Source organism: Phasianus colchicus, chromosome 4 (genome assembly GCF_987193195.1).
Source record: "Phasianus colchicus chromosome 4, bPhaCol1.hap1.1, whole genome shotgun sequence".
Lineage (NCBI taxonomy): Eukaryota > Metazoa > Chordata > Aves > Galliformes > Phasianidae > Phasianus > Phasianus colchicus.
In genome coordinates this window covers 46,046,954-46,066,501 of record NC_143439.1, presented here as the reverse complement: position 1 = coordinate 46,066,501, position 19,548 = coordinate 46,046,954, and the positions used below count along the sequence as shown (strand labels likewise).

At 39.8% G+C, this 19,548-nt stretch overlaps 1 protein-coding gene and 1 long non-coding RNA gene across 11 annotated transcripts in view; both read left to right on the top strand.

Annotated features, from left to right (window-relative positions):
* TRMT9B (tRNA methyltransferase 9B (putative)) overlaps positions 1 to 2,554 on the top strand; it is a 106,434-nt gene extending 103,880 nt beyond the window's left edge. For all 9 annotated transcript variants that reach the window (XM_090139413.1, XM_090139414.1, XM_090139415.1 and 6 more), the window contains one exon: positions 1,191 to 2,554. In XM_090139413.1, the coding sequence (XP_089995539.1) occupies positions 1,191 to 2,227 (1,037 nt within the window). In that variant the 3' untranslated portion in view covers positions 2,228 to 2,554. The remainder of the gene's footprint in view (positions 1 to 1,190) is intronic.
* Positions 2,555 to 7,528: 4,974 nt separating this feature from the next.
* On the top strand, positions 7,529 to 17,614 carry LOC149918232 (uncharacterized). 2 transcript variants are annotated; one of them, XR_016466458.1, is made up of 4 exons: positions 7,529 to 7,683; positions 14,006 to 14,064; positions 15,339 to 15,464; positions 17,564 to 17,614. It is a non-coding gene; the product is annotated as an uncharacterized LOC149918232 (long non-coding RNA). The 2 variants fall into 2 exon arrangements; XR_016466459.1 differs by lacking the exon at positions 14,006 to 14,064.
* Positions 17,615 to 19,548: the final 1,934 nt, after the last annotated feature.

The window sequence follows — 19,548 nt, the reverse complement described above, 5'->3', positions numbered from 1 at the left end:
TAATCATTGTTTAGAATTAAATCAGGGCTATCTGGACATCCTTTTCATAACTGCAACATTGAAAGAATCTTTCTACAAGAATTGGCTACTGTCAAGCAGCACACATAATCTAATTTTTCTGAAGGTATGAAGATGACTTAAGGTGAGAACATATATATTTTGATGGGTAGATTGAATGGTTGTGTGAAGTAGCTGCTTACAGGTCCATCTGAACTGAACTGTGGAATCAGTCCATATGTCATTGATTTGAATTACTTATCGCAATCTGATGATATAAAAAACAACCTCACCAACATGACTGATCTCAGCCCAAGTTAATGCTGTTGAGCATTTAGAGAGCAAACAGCTGACTTAGCTATTCTCTGGCTGTTAAAATGGTTCCTTCAGGTGAGCTGGAATCTATAAACAATGTGGAAATCTTGAAACATGGTTCATTTCATATTATAGTGAAATTTGAAAATTATCCTTGAAAGAAAATTCAACCATAGTGATCAATAGTTTTATTTTGACTTTGATTTTTTTTTTTTTCAGTACCTTTCTCAGGAATGAAAACAGAGACTGAGACACTTTTCATCTTTCTTCCTCCAAAATAAACATTCAATAAAGGAAATACTTTTCTACAGAATTAATGCACTGGAAAAAAATTCTGTTTAATTTTTCTGACTAGCTCACTGACATGAAAAGCACACTGACATGAAAAACTTTTTCTTTTCACCAATATTACTTTTTGCTGTATTTGTTACATGATAAAAAGAAGTTTCCTGTTTCCTGTTTCCTGTGTTTCCTGTTAAGATAAATCTCAAGTGTGTTCCAAACCCTAAAGTCGAACTTAATATTACCTAACTCAACCAAAGGCCAGGCATTTTAGTGAAAGCTAGTCATACTGTTTTCTTGTATGGGTGATGCAGAGAAACAGAAACTCTGTCTTATGTGCCTGACTTATCTCAAAACTCTATTTTGTGTTCGGTTGAATGTCCTCCTTTGGGATTTGCCTGTTTTTATCCACTGAATGTGAACACAAAAGAGGTAAACTTGTTCTGCAGTATCAATAAATTCTGCAGCATTGCTGACTTGCATGGGTGATGATTGTGATATGGCAACAAAAATGATTTAACACATAGAACAAGTTGAAAAAAAAAATGCTCTGCCCTTACTCATATTCAATACATAATGTCTTTCCTTTTTCATAGTGATCCATCATTTCTCAACTAAACAAAGAAGAATCAGAGCAATAAAGGAAATGGCGAGAGTACTGATGCCTGGAGGCCAGATGATGGTTTATGTTTGGGCTATGGAACAAAAGAATCGTCACTTTGAGAAACAAGATGTATTTGTTCCCTGGAACAAGGCTTTGTGCTCACGGCATTTTTCAGAATCGAATCAATCTGGAGATAAGGGAGAGTTTGTGCATGCAGTAAAAAGCCAAGATATGTACCCTGCAGAGGTACTGAGCTCTGATTACAGCTACCAAACCAATCTACAACCAGAAACTGATTCAAAACAACCCCACAGTACAGACCATTGCTTATCCAGAGCCTGCTGCATGAAAATTTCTGAAGAAGAAAATAGATTTTACAGTGCTCTCGGAAGATCTTTCCGCTCATGGTTTTTCTCCAGATCCCTTGATGAATCAGCCCTCAGAAAGCAAACTGAAAAGTTGAGGCCTCTGAAGAATGAAGGAGAATGGACAAACAGTACCATGCCTATTCAGCAGTCACGACACTGCAGTTTGGATTTAGGTCATCACAGGGCACTGCTAAAAGAACAGTGTTTAGATGATGATGATGTGTTTGTAGAAAGCTCACCTATCAAAAAACTGCCATGGTCACAAGCCATACATGCACTGAAGGATGTGAGTTTAAATGGAGGACACCAAAGTGCAGCTCGGAGCAAGGATGAAGAAGCTGCATTTATAAATGGCCCACTGGAAGACGAGGACCACAGCTGCAGTTGTAATAAAGATGATGCTGTTAAGTCTAATGCCAGCAAGTTTTTCAAAAGAACTTCAACAACTGACTCCACTGACTCTGCTTTGGATTCAGCAGTGTCTGTTGGGGACCAAAGCAATGACACACTGGATACAAAAGCCTTCATGCGCTATTATCATGTTTTTCGGGAAGGGGAGCTTTGCTCTCTGATAGAAGAGAATGTGCCTGAGCTTCTGATACTTTCTTCCTGCTATGACCATGGAAACTGGTGCATTATTGCAGAGAAGAGAGGACAATAGCTGTAAACAGGACGAAACAATGTAGTGACTGAGGATTTTAAGCTGCTCCTTGTGTTCCTGTGACTGTACAGTGTGACATGGAATTTGAATCCCTTGTAGTCATGTGCCATTCATTCCTGAGTTTATTACGTATGAAAATATCTAATGCAAAGCCTGTATATAGGAATGTAAGTGGCAAACGATACTTATGTTTTGTCAAACTTTTATGAAGTTAAAAATGAAGAGTTTTATATTGCTTTTAGCAAACAATTGTGTTTTTAAATATACTTTTCTATTGAAAAATAAAACTTTTTTATAAGACAAGGAAAGGATCAGGACATCTTTTATGAGAAATATCATCTCAGTAGAACATTCAGGTTTTGTTCTTGAAATGCTGAAAATAGATGACATTATTCCCTGTTCTTGAAGTCATATGAATAGAGACATAGACACATTTTGAAAAACACTTGAGTGTATGCTGCTTGAGTGCATGCTGCAGAACTGGGAGCAAGCATGGTCCCAGTGCTACTTAGTTTGGAGTAGAGTTGTTAGTAGGCAATACTATGTACAGAGCAAGCTCGGCAGCTTCTGTCATTTGTGACTGATATTTCAGAATAAATGGCAGAATAAATTTTGAACAGCACTTTGGATCTTTGTTTTGAAAATAATTTAATTTGTGCCTCAGTCGTAAGTTTGGTTCTGCATGTTGGCTCTCACTAATTTCCTGTGCTGCAGGTTTTCACTGGTTATATGTATATACAAGTCAGAGGGATTAGTGAGAGTATCAGTACTAGGTAAAGGTTACCAAATCTCAAATATTTGAGATGCATATCTCTTTTTTATAAGCTTGACTAGCTAAGATAAATAACACTTGGTATAATTAATAAGATCCCGGTGCACATCCAGTCAGCTCTCATATTAACTCTCGTCATTCACTGATGTGAGAATATATACTAAATGGCGTCTTAATCAATGTAAATAGGAAGAGGATACAAGTCAAATTTTGTATCTAAAATACAACTTTTCCAGTCCATGTTGAGTAAGTAGATGAGTTTTGGATTGGATTTTGACTTGGATGGATTTTTAACTGGGCGGATTTTGAGTTGATCGGTAGAAATCCCTGGTGGTACTGGCTATTTTTAGATGTAGCTGCCCAGGAGTAATTACTGCATGGTAATGTATTATATATCTATTTACTGACGTAATGCCTGTAGAAGAATCATCTTTGTCTTCCTCTTAGTTTAGGATCCTTGTACTTTATATTTCCCAGGTCTGTACCAAGTGCCAGAGGCAAATCCTTACATTCCTTACTGCCTTTTGAAAATAAAAACTATCCATCTGAAACTTCTGAAATATTATTCTGCTGTGTCTGAGCCTTACCTCGGAGCATAGGCAATATTCCCTATGTGACTGGGTCCAGCTGCTCTCTGCTCAGGGGCTGCTCCAACTGCATCCTCCATCTCTAGTTTCTGAAGCACAGTGCATAGAAGCCTGTGGTGGTAAATTGCAAAGTCGATGGGGGTCATGATCACCTCCACACCTCATCTGCAATGTTGTCATGTCTGACCAGAAAGGCTTACCTCATTTCCTGAGAATTTCTTGAGAAGCCTGAGGAGTTAGAACCAAACTCAGTTTCTTCCAGACAAATATGTTAGGGTATATTCAGCACCCCTAGAATTTGGGCCCTGTGTATGAAGGAGATTATTTATCATCCTATATCCAATCTTGAAAGTTTGTTCGTAAAGTCCAGCATGCAGAAACTCCATTGCACATACATTAAAATATTCATTAAAAGTATGAATCTCTTGAAAACTTTATAACAAATAATGAATAAATAAATAAAATCCAGTTTCCCCTGCATTCTCAGTCATGCCCAGTCTACAAGATCTGGTTGCTGTAAGGTTAAAGGCAAATATGTTGTATTTCTTGTCTGACTTACAGGCAAAATTGTCACCCTGGTTTTGCCAATATCAAATTTGATACTGACCTCAGTACATCTGCTCATAAGTGGCACATGGAGATGTCTCGATTGCGCAAGAAAACAAGCCCCATTTTTTACAATTTAATTTACTGGAATCATTGTTGGTCTGAACTGGCTGAACAAATGCTGCTACTGTGTTAACTCTTACTAACCGTAATCAGAAGGCACAACTGTGATAAAATGGATGCAATTCAACAGATCTATTTCTGAAGGACTAAAACAACTGTAACCTTTGATAAATGGCATTTTGTCTTCTTATTTTTTTAACACAAAGAATATTTATATTAGAAATGCAGAAAAATCTTTTTTTTTCTGCTAATGGTGACTAATTTACCTTCTTCCAAGCTCGTGCAGGAACTTTAAAAACACAGGTGAGGTATGAAAGCTGTAAGTAAGCCAACAAATCTTTTTCTGGCACATATTTATATATGAGTTACTTATGCCTGCACTATAAAATCATGTTGAATGGAGAGCAGTATGTTCCACACCAGCAGAACTTTTTAAGCAAACTACCTTGCTGGATTATGAAGAGGTGGCTCTAAGCCTGTAACATTCCTGCCATATCAAGCTGCATTCATGCCTCTGTGGGGCTCTGTTGGTGTTGACATTGTGTTGAACCCATTGGTCTACCCATTTTCTTGCTCAGCTCTTTGACAGGAGTTGTGGCTATTTTAGCGCTCCATGAAAATGAAGTGTGTCAGTGTTAAATACATACAGTTTTGTATTTATCCTGTCCATTCAGCATTTCCTATTCTTATAATATATTAGTTCTGACAGGTATCCATGATTTTATCTTCCACTCTGCTGATCACAGCCATGCTTAGGTACTGCTCTGTAATCAGTTCTTTGTCTGTACGTAGAACCTATTATCTAATATTTGACAGAAAATAAATCTTACTTGGATAAAATATGATTTCATACAGAACTTCTGTGCTTTAGGATTAGTTAATAAATACATTAGCTACTAGGAACTGTGTATGGGTAAGTTCTTGATGAGTGTTTTTGAGAAGACTGTTAGTGCTATTTGCTCAGTGAGACCACATAGCACAATGCAGAGCAGGTGAGCAGCCTGATTTTCTATAAAGCCAGAAAGTCTGTCTTTACTTTAGACTCGCTATAAATGTGTTCATTTGAACTAGGTAAATAAAGGCGATGACAAGTGATTTTTAACCACATCAGTACTATGTGTCATGCTGATGATAGAAAAGGGTATAGCTGATGGTCCAGCAGGATTATCTGCTACTGAGCTTCATTTCTGAGCCCCTTCTGAATTATTTACTGTGCTCCAGGACTAAGCACTGTGGCATAAGATAACATTGAAATATTTCTTTGGCACTGTTCACAGTCTTTTTGCACCAATTTAAGTCAGAATAAAAAAAAAACATTGTAATTAATATTATTCAATTTCCAGGTGAGATTACAGCTATACTCAATTAGAAGTGTTTTTACAGTTAAAGCGATCATCAATTGTGCTTTTACAATTACACTGATCACTTCTTATTATGCTGATAATTTTATCACAGTAGTGACTAAGGACCTAGAAATAATTAAGCACCATCCAAGTGAGTATATCTGGTAGAAAAGATCATGTAGCTCTTTGGATTTTAGTATAAAGCATGTAGCATTTAGATAATGGGAAAGTAGTATGAATACAGATTGGGTATTGGTAACGAATGTAATTGTAGGTGGATATGGATTGGTCCTTGTGAAGAGAGAATGAATGAAATTTGATGCAGAGTTGAGAGGGGCTAAGGAAAAAGAGCAAAGATAGGAAGTATACAGGGAAATGAAGGGGAATGGCAAAGGTGAGAGCAATCACAGCAGAGAAATCACAGTTGGCTTTGCTGGATATTTATAATTTCCAGAGGGTCTAAGTTGTGTTGCCCTGCTCTCTTCATTGCACATGCAGAGGGAAGAATGCATCTTTTTAAAGTTTGTACTTTCCTGTGCACTTCCAAGCCTAGGCATATACAGATGAAGATTGATAGGATTAACAATTTTTCCTTCCTTTTTACTACACTGTAGCTTGTTGTGTTTTGATTCCTTTTATTCTTGTTGAGTGCTTCAGTTTATCCTGGTCAACATGACCTTGCACAGAGGAGCTTCCTCTTCTACCAGTATAGTGAAACTATACTGGTACAAGGTTTGCTTGTAGAAAGGGTTGTAGAAACAGATTAAAAGAATATTAAGGCACTAAAAGGTGCATATTTTCAGCTGTTAAGAGATACCATTTCTTGCTCTTACTTTCTGTATAGTTACAGAATGTTATCCAGAGTGAAGAAAACACTGCTCTGAGACTCTCCCTTAGTGCAATATGTATGAGTGTGATGTAGAAAACCATACCAAACATGTGTGAGCATCTTGGATGCTTAGTTTTTGAAATGTGCTATGAGTGAATGTGGGGCTGTTCAGCTGGAGAAGAGAGGGCACCAGGAAGACCTGATAGCGGTCTTTCAATATCTTAAGGGGGACTGTAAGAAAGAAGGGGACAGACTCCTCAGCAGGGTCTGTTGTGATAGGACAAGGGGAAACGGTTTCAAACTGAAAGAGGGGAAATTTAGAATGGATGTAAGGAAGTTTTTTTCAATCAGGGTGGTGAAGCACTGAAACAGGCTGCCTATAGAGGTGGTGAATGTCCCATCCCTGAAAACATCTAAGGTCAGGCTGGACTGGGCTCTGAGCAACCTGTACCAGCTGCAGGTGTCCCTGTTCGTTGCAGGACAGTTGAACTGGATGACCTTTAAGGGTCCTTTCCAACTCAAAAGATTCTATGATGATTCTACAGTGAATTTCTAGATGCTTGGTTTGCTACTACAGCTGTAAATATATTTAGCATTTTGCATTCAGATGCAAGGGATTGTGCAGCTCCCTTTGACAGACTAATTACCAAAAGCTCCATTACTCCTAATAATTTCATTTCTATTTCTTTCTAACCTCGTTTGTTTTCTTCTTTCTGAGCATTTCCTTCCATGTATTTCTCATTTTTTACCCTTTATGATGACACTTTCAGGGTATTCCATACTTTCACCTCTGACAGTTGAAGATGAAATTGAGACAACTTCTTAAATCCTCAAAGCACTATAGCAAATCTTACAACAATGACTAATTTACAGAATTAAGAACACTTTATATCTACAGTAGTGCAACAAATAATGGTATCATCTATACATCAGTCTCTCTCTTTGTTTTTTATGTCAGCTGTTTTTTATTCATCATTGTCTATTTTGGGGTGCCTTTTGAGCCCATTAGGTTATTCTCATGTCTTCCTTCAGGCATACCTGAAGACAGCATGTGCCTGCAATGCTGCTGTGTCAATTTAGGCAAACCAGCAACACCTGAAGCCACCCTGACTGTCTTCTTTAAACTCATCAGTTCTCCTACAGAGAAAGGTTATCTTAAATTGAAGTCAAATCATCTGATGAAACAACGCAAATCTAGTAGGAAGGACCTCAGCAGTTATGATCAAACTGAGCTAGAAGTATTGAAGAAAAAACAGGTAAGGGACACTCCTGACCTTAGAAATATTTTTAGATATAATTTGCCCTATTCATCTTTGTTGATGAGATGCAATGCTCGGTTTTGCAAAGTTGGTGGATGGAATAGGAACATGAGAACAGTGAGATGGTGTTAGGTTGCCCTCTTCTGTCACGATGAAGTATGTTGATTTCTGTACAACACTGGCTGCTTTTTACTGTTTATTTAACATCTAAAATGCAATTTTCTAAATGAAGAAAAGAGTGCTCCATGATTCTCAGTTACTTCAAATTTTTCATGAGTAAAAGAAAGAAGTAAGAACGGATAGAAGTAATCAGATACTTACTATCTAGCTGAAAACATCACCTTGATATCAATACACCAACAAAAGTGCCTATGTACAGTCAGGTTAAAAACTAATGTCTTCTTCCATAAGATAAACAAGTCTCCCTTTCATGGGAATCTTTACAGTAAAAGCAGCAGCAAGCCTTTTCTTTGTCTCTTTCCATATCTTTACAGAAGAGACTATACTATGTCAGAACTACAGGGAACACAATGAGCCATTACTGGTCTGTTTCCTTACCATAAGGCTGACAGGAACAGACAGATTTAATTATGAACATCTGGGGAGGGCAAATCAATGTCTCCTCTGAAAGGAGGAGTTAGCCTCCTGAACAGAACAAATGCTTTAGTGCAGAGAAAGTACAGTCTTTCAGACTGCATTAAACTTTTCTATTTAGAAGGAGGCAAAGCAGAGTTTCTGAATCACTGGTCAAAACCACTTTCCAACATACATAAGAGAATGCTAGAAGTGAGGTGGTGATAACATTAATAGAGGTCAGATCTCACAGCATCCCTAGGCTGTTTAAAATTGATGTTCAATGACATGGCCTTGAGAAGGCACTGCCTGTAGTGAGCAGTAGCAGCTCTTATCAATATTAATAATGGTCAGAGTGCTCACAGCCTCCTGGGACTTGCCCTATCCATTTTAAGAAGATCAGCTGTTTCACCAGTGACTTTTGGACTTCTTAAAAAGTCACTCTAACTCCTGATGACACACCTAATTCTTCCATGCATTTTTTTTTTTTTGGGGGGGGGGAAGGGGTGGAGGGAGAAGAGGGGTTAATGCGAATGGAGATGGAGAAATGTTTTGCCTACACTACAGTGAAACTAGTGCTTAGTGCAGTTTCTGAGAGGTAAACAAACCATTTGAAAACAAGGAAGAAAGGACTATACACTATGGGCACAGATGAGTGCCCAGCCATGGGCACTCATGTTTGGATAGAAGTAGAAGGAAAGGAGGAGGCCCTAGGAGAGCCACATGAATAAAAAAGAAAATTGCTTGAGCCCGGAGAGTCTGATCTGGGAGTAATTGTACCAAAATCTGACTCAAATGCTTCTGGTGGCTTCCCTGATCTGGAACAACCTTGGCTGTTCTCAGAAATAACTATTTACCCTGGAATTTTTCTTTCACTGATTTGGAGGAGAAAAAAGATCCCTGGGAGGTTTAATTAATGCTTAAATGTCTGGTCAGCCTAAGACAAGAGCAAACATTTGAATGAGGTTGTGCAGCTGTCATTGGCTCTGGCTGGCAGATCCAGGTGGTGTGTCCAAAGGGGTTCAAGGTTGTGGAGCTTGCACCCACCTCCTGAGTACCTTTGGGAAGGGAGCCACTGGCACTCCCAGCTCTTTCTCCTTCCAGCCTTTGTATGGCTGAGACCAACCAGAGTGGGGCTGTGACATATTCTGATCTTTCATTTACCTGTTTGAAAGACAAGCACCTTGCATTCATAGCTTAGTTAACATGAAAAATCTCAAAAGCTCAGCCAGAGATGCCAAACCAAAGAGTAAAAGGAAATGTGTTAAGTTTAACAATAAAAAAAAAGTGATTTTTTTTTTTTTTTTTTTTTTTTTTTTTTTTTTTTTTTTTTTTTGGGCCTGAATTTGCTTTAAGTTACATCCATTGGCTTTGCTGATATTGGGTAAAGTCCTAAATGGGGCATTCTGAGACAGAGAGTATGTGGCTGCTGTTGAGGTTCAGAGATTTTTCTGGACAGTACAGGGTAAGGTCTGTATGCAGTTCTGTGTGACCCAGATTCATCTTTGCTTTTCAGTTCACATGGAGACTTCACTGGAAACATGAAGTGATTTAGTGCTTTGTGAAGAAATCTTTCAAATATGAACTGAATATATAATTCATGTCTTCATGAAATATTAAACAAAGCATTAGTCTGTCTGGGCAGTTCACCCACATGAGCACACAAATCTGTGTTGGCTCATGTCTCTGTGATAACTTACTAGGCTTTTGCTTATTGAGAGAAAAGAAGTTTAAATGAGAGCTCACTGAAGACAGGCTATGAAAAAAAAACATCTAAGCGAACAAATTCCCAGGAAGATATTTAATAATGAGGTTACATAAACAGTTCTAACACTCCTACAATGAAGAAATAAAGTCATGTGCAGCAATACCCACCTGATATAATAAATATTGAGATGTCAAAGGGGATTGCAGAATACTGGCAGGTAGAATAGTTGTAAGAGGAGGTTGTGCCTCTGTGCTTGGGTCAGAAGAATTGTTCCCCATTTGGAACAGGCTATAGGAGATCATGAGATGGAAGGAGGGTCAAGCATGGGGAGAAAACATGTACCTTCCCAAATACTAGCAATTGCAAGGGACGCTGTTCAGGAGCTGTGTGACAGCCTCAAAGACCAACAGATGTTCTCTCTGAAACAAGAAAGTAGTTCATGAAAAAACTTCATGAAAAAGATATGGAGATGTCAATGGTTTTTACTGTATATTTTCTCTGTAATTATTGTTTTAAATAACCAGTAGTACGCTCCGAAAAAATGTCTTTGAGTCATGGTTAATCTTGTCATTGTCCTTAGCAGGAAATCAACTTGTGGATTTTGGTTTCAGTGCAGCATTGTGGGATGTTAGCAGAGAATTGTAGCATGGCGGCAGCCTGGACTCCTGGGCAGGTTGTGTGGGCCTTCACTGTGAGATGCTCGGCCTCTGGCTCTCAGACTATGGCACTGCGTGAAGTGAGCTCTGCTGCTGGGCACTTTGGGAAATTGCTCTTTCTAGGATCCCCAGTGTGCCTGAGCTGGGCTGGCCACCAGTCAGCCCTGCCTATGCCATGACACTTAAGACTAATTTCCAACATAAGTGGACCGAAAAACCCCAAGTAAACAATGGTCTCTCCCAAGCATGACTCACTAGATGTACCTAGAGAGATGTCACTCTTGGTGGATGGCACAGATCTGAGGCACTCACAGTCCCCTTCTTGTTTCCAGAGGAATAAAGTAGTTAATGATGATGTCTGTGCTCAGTCATTGGCATGGTCCAAAGCTGAGTTGCATCCTTGCAAGCAATATTTGGTAGTCTGGGCTTTTTCAGAGTGTTAGCTTGCTGAAGGACCACGTTGGCTAGCTTCGGTTCACAGTAAAAGCCATTCCTGTGGCCTCTAGTATCTACAGAGCTGTGTGGTTGGTGGTTGTTTTTCTTTTCCTAAATACAAGCAGATTATAAAGGTAACATTCAGTGAAATATCAGCACACAGTCTGGGATAAGTTTCAGCTGGTTTGATCCCTTCAGTTTGCATGGACCAAAGCTGTCTTTCCCTGTGCTGGTTGGATGTGCAGGGAACAGCATGATACTACATTTTCCTGCTGATGCCGAGGTCATTGTGAGCAACTTCATAGCAGTCTCCTCCATTTGTGTACCAACTTCCTGGAGAGCAAATGCAAAGGTTTGAACGAGTATATCAGAAGAATTCAGAAACTGAAAACTGAGTGAGAAGAGATGACAAAATAACAAATAGCAATATTTCTAACAGTTCTGGAAAACCTCACAACTGAGGGGGAAAAGAATAAAATTGAACTATTTTTTAAAAAGGAATTAAGGGAGAGGAATAAAAAGTATGAATATGGAATATAAGACAGTGTTTTTCCAGTATAAACTGGCCAAAAGGCTGTACAAGGGACCACAGGAAGTTTGCCAAGATTTTTTTTTTTTTTTAATTGAGAACTAAAAGCTCAACAAATAGATGTAGTTTCACTGAAGCCTGGACTAAAGAGACTACACTGCCTAAGGGGATTAAGAGGATAATCAAAAACACTTTGTGTCTCTGCTGTTCCCAGAGAACAAAACTAGGGACAGAGGAAAATCAGTTTATAAATGAGCCAAACTGAAAAAATCCCATAACCCTGTACTTTGCTTGTACTATGACTTTCCCATATCCAGCTAGAAGCCAACTTAAAAGTAGCTAAGTATTATGAAAGACAGCACACAAACACAGGTTCTACAGCTATGTTCTAAAGTCCTTGGTTTCATTTGTAGGAGCAGAGATATTTGGAAGTGCTTAATGCTTATTAAAAATGTAATTGTTACTTAATACATTCAAAGAGATGTAGAGTTATATTTATCTCACATTGGAATGAGAATGTAAAATTGATTCTGTAATGTGATTAATTATTTTAACAGGCAAAATTAGAAGATCTAGGTCACTGTGGTTTTAGAGCAGAAGGTTTTGGGGGTCAGTAGGACTTTTTTGGGGGAGTTAGGTAGGAAATCAGCTTTTTGGGTAGTAGTGCCATAAAGAGGATTGGCTTGTAAATCAGATCTCAGAACTTAACTATATATTAAGTTAATACATTAATATCTGATTATTCAAATCAGTTTGTATAATTTTTTGTGTTGGTTCCCTCAAGATCACTGTAGCAAACCTAATATTCACACCTCTGGGATTTGAGTGGCACTGCTGGTAGTTATCAAGCTGTATTCTCAGCTACTTACAATAAGGTCTGGGCTTCTTCAACAATTGCATGGAAGATTATGTCTAAACACACTCATCCCCCTTGGCTGAGACAGAGGGATCAAGTCATAGGAATGTGGATTTTCTATGCCAGGAGCTGACAGTTTAGATAAGTTTGAATCGTGTGGACAGAGGTGCTAGAAGAATGAAAGTGCTGTTCTAAGGAAGTGAATACAAAAGTCTCTCAGTACCATGGAATTATATTTAGAGATCTTGTCTGCAAAAGAATCCCCACTATTTAATTCTAGTCCAGCTGGACCTTGTAAAGCAATTGCTCAGCAGGGCTTGTAGAGCACAGCACTGCACCAATCAAATCTATTAGTCACGAGAACATAGGGGTGATGCTACCTACATCAGTCTGTGGGAACTCTGCAGTCAGCTCAGCTGCATTTGGCATTTGTCTTGTATTGCAAAATCCCTTCACAGATGTTGAACATTAAGCAACTACTGAGATGGAATTCTGAAGCATGTATAAACCTAAGGACAAGGCAAAATCATCTTTGCATTTTTATCATTAGTTGGAATAAATGACACCATATGGTGAACTTAAAAAAAAAAAAAAAAAAAAAAAAAACTTCCAAAATTTTGGAAGAAAACGCCTCTCAGTTCTTAAGTATTTGAGACATTAACTGGGGAATCAATAATTTACTAGGAGCAACAACTCCTGAAGATCAACTGTTTTGAGGATAAATTTGTTTGTAAGCACTTCAGGGGCTCCCAGATCTCCCATTTCTATAATAATAGTAATATGGATGCAGTCTGTGTAAACACTGCCTTAAAAAGTGCTGCTCAACAGAATCTGGGGAAGGAAAGCCTCAATTTTCCACTAGGTGTCAGTTAATCTCTGTCTTTGGTGAAGTAAGATCTTTCTGCAAACAAAAACTGAGAGCAAAATGCAGAAGCGATCCAAACAGTTATTTCTGTGTGCGCCAACAAGAAGTATTTTGAAAGACAGACTGAATAAACAGTTTTGTATTCAACTTTGACCTCTGTTTTCTTATTTGCTTTACATTTCCATTTACCAGACGTTGAGAGGAAACCCCACACGCTCCAAGCCTGGTACAGTCCATCCATGAGCAAGAAGTTCTGGAGAAAGCTGGGAGCAAGGGCAGGCAGGGCTGGTCTGCTGAGCCACCATTTTGTAATTTAATGTCAGTCCTGGGCCAGTGTTTGATCCCACTAAGGGGAGGGTGCCTCAGCTACTGCTTGCTGCAATGGAAAGATGAATCCAGCATCTTTCAGAGAAGCTTAAAGTGTTGAGCCTTTGAATTGCCATCTTATTTAAAATAAAGTGATGTCCTTTTTTAGTCAGTGAAAGGTGGGGAGAGATCCTTGGGGAAAAATGAGAGTGCAGCAGCATAAACTAGGAAATTATCGACAAAGGGAGGAGAGAAGAAAAGATGGATGCAGAGAGAGGAGTGTATCAACATGGATTTGAAAAGGCACAGCTTTTCCTGATGGTGTCCTTGGCCCTGCATCGCTGCCTGTAATGGTTGTTGAATGTGACCGATCTGCTTCTCTGTGCACCAGATCTCCCAGTTCAATGGCCTGAGAAAATCTGATGAAGGGACACGATGCAAAAAACAGAGGTATCTTTTAAGATTAATGGTAGAGAAGCTATTTAGATGTATTTTAATATAAACCCTCTGAAACCCTGAATAATTAACTTATTATATTTGTTACTACATTACATATTGTTTTGTCATCAAGCGTTGTTATCTGGCCTGCCTATGTACAACAGAGAAATAACAGTATTTTTTTGGTGGGTCTGTTGGTACAGCTTTGCAAGATGCACAGAATAGACAAACTCAAGAACAGCTGATCTCCCCAAAACACCTGCAGATTTCTTGCTTTGATCTTTCTTCTCAAATACCTTCAGTTGTATTTCCCTCACACAGCGTGTGTGATACTGTCTTCACTCATCTTCATTCTTCTCAGTTTTCCAACCTGTAAAATGAGAATAAAACTAGCTCCTATCTTTGCAATGGGCTTTCAAGCCCTGACACTGGGAGCCTTGCAAAGTAACTTCAAGGAACTGATGATGGTATAGCTGATGCTTTGGAGGCCACTGGGAACTGGCTTCTGCCAGTTGAGTCTCAGATACCGATGTGAATAGCTCAGCTGTAAGCTGCTCTCTGGAACCTGAGTGGTGTGTGTCTCCTAGGGAAGACTCTTCTGTATGTGCTGTAGACTTTAGTTCAGCACTACCTTTCCATACATCCCCCAGTAATTTAGTTATGTGGAGCTTAACTACTCAGTTAAATACCTCTCATTCAAGTCTTAGAATTCTTTTCCTGCTTTTCCTATAGTCTGATGTGTTTAAAATCACACCCAGACAGGTTTTTCACCGGAAAGTTCCTAGAGCTGATTTATATAGGGACATTGCTTTGTGGTGCTATAGGGCTGGAGGATGTGGCTGATGTTCTCAGTTTGAGCCAGGAGAGCGCACAGGGGCATCATGACTACCTTCTCACATGCAGCTTTAATCTATGACAAACCAATGTGAACCAAAACTCAACAAAACCAAGTGGTGGTGCTAAAACTTGAATTCTAATCAAGACTGATGTCTTTGGTGCTCGATTTTGTGCTGTTCTTAGCTTTTGCTCTCCTCCTGCTGTTCACAAACATCCATGGTTTCTAGTTAAGCTATTTTCTTCCTAGCTGACAGAAACCTTGATTGTTTTATATGAGAATAAAACTTAGGATCTACTGAAGTCAGTTTTGATTTGCTGTTCAAATTCCCACCCCTTGGTAATCATTTCAGAAGAATGCTCGTCTATATGTTATTATATTTGTTTGGTATTTCTATAACACGTACTTCAGAGATTTAAAAACCCTCCTTTGTTTTCTTGCATGTATCCAGCTTGTTAACAAGAAATGGAGTATACTCCTCTGAAATGGAGGCATGAGGGAAGTGCTGGTTCCTGCTGCATGCCCTTGTTTTAAGCAGATGGAATCAGTGGCTTTCCATTAGCATCTGCGGAGCTGTGTAAGTAAAACTATTTCCTATCGAGATCTTCAGGGCAAGCACTTTCCCCTGTTGAGATGCTGAAATGGAATTGCGTGCTGGCTGTTCTCCTTTGACAGCTTTCTAGTAGCTGATTTCCAGTGGGCATCTGAAATGCCAAGTGGCTGAAAACCAACCTCATGTCTCATCCTGTAGGGAGTATTGGCCACAGAACTGAATTCCCAATCCTTAATTACTGTGTCTGTATAGATGATGAGCTGCCTGGAGCCATAAACAGGTAGAAAAAGGCTCTAAAACAAATCCATAGAGCAAGTTCTATATTTATGTATAGCCTTGATGATAGTTCAGACATATTAGTACAAGTTGTTAATAATAATACCACAATACTTTTATCATATGAATATGACTGTATTAGTGATTATTGGGGCTTCTGGACATGGCCCTAGAGCTTCAGAAACAAGAAGTTATTTCAGCTGGCTGGTTGCATTTAACAGTGAATTTCAGACTTGCAGTTCTCTGATGAAAAGAACTCAGTGTACTTAAGGAGAAAGAAGTGTTTTTTGTTTTTTGTTTTCTTTTTTCTTTTTTAACTGCACTGATTTAGAATCTGTAATCCCCTGAGGAATCACGTGTCAGCTATAAATACCCTCTGAGGCAGCACAGTATGTTATCTGCACTGGGATTATCTTATAGGTGTTGCATTTGACTCTCTTGGGGATATTTTTATTATTCTCTGTGGAATAACAATGAGGAAAAATGACCATAGGGGAGAGTTTGAGATATCTTTAATGAGAAACTTCCTCCATGGCTAATTCTGCTCTCCAGGGTGAGCCTGCAGCTGTCCTGGAGCTGGCAGCCCAAGGACAGCTGGCCTCATTGGGGCAAAGTCACCTGGGAGCTGCAGGGAGAGCAGGAGTGGAAGCAACAGCTAAGCTTATCTCATAGAATCTTCTTTTGAGTTGAAAAGGACTGTTAGAGATCTAGTCCAAATCCCCTGCAATGATCAGGGACGCATACAGCTAGATCAGGTTGCTCGAAGCCCAGTCCAGCCTGAATGCTTCCAAGGATGTGGGGTATCCACCACCTCTCTGGGCAAGCTGTGCCAGGACCTCACCACTCTGATTGTATTAAAAAAAAAAAAAAGATATAATTTATTATTATTATTTTTTTTTAATTTCCTCTCTTTTAGTTTGAAGCCATTTCCCTTTGTCCACTGCAATAGACAGCTCAGGGACATGATTTAGAGGAGGGTCGTTAGAGTTAGGGTAGAATGGTTTGGTTGCAGTTGGACTTGATCTTTAAGTTCTTTTTCAACCTGAGCAATTCTATGATTCTATGAAAGGCTGCTACCAGGTCTCCCTAGAGCTTTCTCTTCTCCAGCCTGAACAGCTCCAGCTCTCTCAGCTTCTCCTCACAGGGGAGGTGTTCCATCCCTTGAATCACTTTTATAACCCTCTCTGGATGTGCTCTAACAGGTTCACATCTCTTTTGTACCAAGGACTCCACACCTTGATGCAGTACTTAAGGTGAGGCTTCACCAGTGCAGGGGAAGGATCACCTCCTTTACCTGCTAGTCATGCTTCTTTTGATGCAGCCCAGGATAAAGTTGGCTCTCTGTACTGTGAGGGCACACTGCTGGCTCATGTCCAGTTTGTCATCCACCAGTACCTCCAAGTCCTTTCCAGCTAGGCCATGCTCTGCCCTTGTACCCCCCCAGCTTGTATTAGTGGGGGTTGCCTCAATTCAGGTGTAGGACTTTGCACTTGAATCTACTGAACCTCATGGTGTTCATATGAGCCCACTGCTTGAGCCTGTCTAGGTCTTTCTGGATGGCATTCTGTCTCTTGGGCATATCTACCACATTACACAGTCTGGTGTCATCTGCAAACTTCCTGAGGAATGACAGTGCTTTGCCTGAGTGGGTCTCAATTAACTAGGAGCAGCTGAGACTTGGCGTAGGGCACATCACCTAAAAGTTTTATTTGCTTTTGGACAAAAATAGTCAAATATTTTAAAACACCTTTTGATGATCCTGAGCTTGTGGGTGCCTTGTTTGGTGATTTAAATCTCTGTGTTTGAAAACAACTAGCAAGGCTAAATTACTTCTGATCTTGTCACAGAAAGGAAAACGCCTGGACAATCCTCCCCTCACAGAAACCCATGCATTTTTGGGATGGTTATTCAGAATTCAGCTTTCCAAGAGGCTGATGACAAGCCCCTTACCTCTAAGTACTGCTAAAGATGATGTAATCTATAAGCAAATGAGGCCACCTAGCCTAAGCTGCTTGTGAAAGTTTTTTCATCACATCAAGGCAGAAGAAGGAAGTGAGGTATCAAGGCTGAGCCTGGAGTAGCTGCAGTGCTGGCCCTGCGAGGATGGATGACCACTGCCATCAGGTAGAGAACAAAAGCAGTGGGAAAGTGCCCTACAAGACAGCCTGCTGGCTCTAATGGGGGGGTTTGCAGAACGAAAAGTACCAGTGTAAGAGACAGCAGGGCTACAGCAGGAAATGATTCCTGTAACTGCTGCTGCTCAGCCTCCTGTCTGCTCCTGCAGTGTTTCAGAGAGTAACCAGAGAACCTTATTTGCACTTGAAAAGCATTTATGGATTTTTGGTGCTTTAGTGAAGCATTCATGTCTAAATCACACTAAGTATGCTTGATCAACAATTGACTAAAGAAAGAGAATAGTATTTATAGGATACTGAGCCGTAAAGAATGGCAGCCTAAGAAATATTTCCTTACAAAGGGTATCTTGTAGCCATGAAACAAACAGACTTGAAGACTTTTAGCTGTATGTATCTTCATTTTATGCCAGTTGATGAACTCCTGGAGCATAATGATAGGTATAAAATAAAACCAAAAAAATCTGATTTGCTTAAAAACATTTTTTTCTTTGTTTTTCCCCCAGTAATACTGATTGGGGCACAACTGATAACAAATTACTGTGTGTTATCTCCTCCGGGAGCTGGCTGGATGTGGTGCTATCCATCAGCTGTGGTTGATGGATGCTGCTCAGGCAGAAGCACAAATAGTGCTGTCGGTCGTGACACCCACCAGGCTCCATCCTGCATTCTGTCTGCTGTGCTGTGCTATCAGAGCGATGAGCAGAACAGGGTAAGGCTCTCAACAAATCCTTGCAAATGCTTGGGCAGCTTTTCTGTGTTCCTCCAAGAAACTTTAAGTTATGAAGTCTGTGAGACTGCAGGCAGGACAGTGCCCTTGCAGCAAGGTGTTTACAGTGAGGTTTCCCTTTCTTTGGCCAGGCTGGGGCCAATGGCTGTTCATGAGCATCCCTGAGAGTCAGTGTGCTGCTGGCGAGCAGGGGGAACCCAAAGGTGCTGGACACCCTGGCTCTGCTTCTGCTGTGGCCTCAGGGTTGTAACTACTCTGAGGTTACTGTCCAACTGGGGTTTCAGCAAGCTGAGACTACAATCAGTGGAATTTACCAGAGAAATGTGGAAATATTTCAAAAATAATCCTTGTAATCTTTTAAATTACTGTTATTTTTATGTGTCTTTGTGTTTGTTTTCTTCTTTGCCCCAGTTAAAGCATTATTTAAGCAAAGCTTGTCAGTTCTGATGTGTTAAAACTCGTTCCCATGATCACCATGCAGTATTGAGTCTGGTTTTCAAACACTGTAGTAGCATCTCTGGTTCCAAAATCTTTATCTTTGTGCTCTCTTTCGTAAAGTGGGGTTAGTAACGCATCTCTTTCATCTCTTGTCTATCAAAAGTAATTTGATTTGAAATTCCTTTGGAGCTGCGGGTTAAAAAGAGGCAGCTCAAACAGGAACTTGTTTTCAGCTTGGCCTCTAGGTGTTTGTCTCAGGGGTTTTTTGTATATATATGTATAACCTATATATATATGTATAACCTATATATATATTACCTTTATATATCTATAGGAGAAACCTGGGGAATAGGCTTAGCCAGGCTATTGGGCATGGTTTCTGAAGGAACTGGGCAGCAGAGAAGGATAGAGGAGAGTGAGCCTGTTTGTTTAGCCACACAGTGTTGGCCTTTATTTCCCTGCATCTTTTCTAAGGGCCATGACAACACTTCCTTCCTAGTGCATTCGTGTCACTGCCTGAAAGGGATGTGCC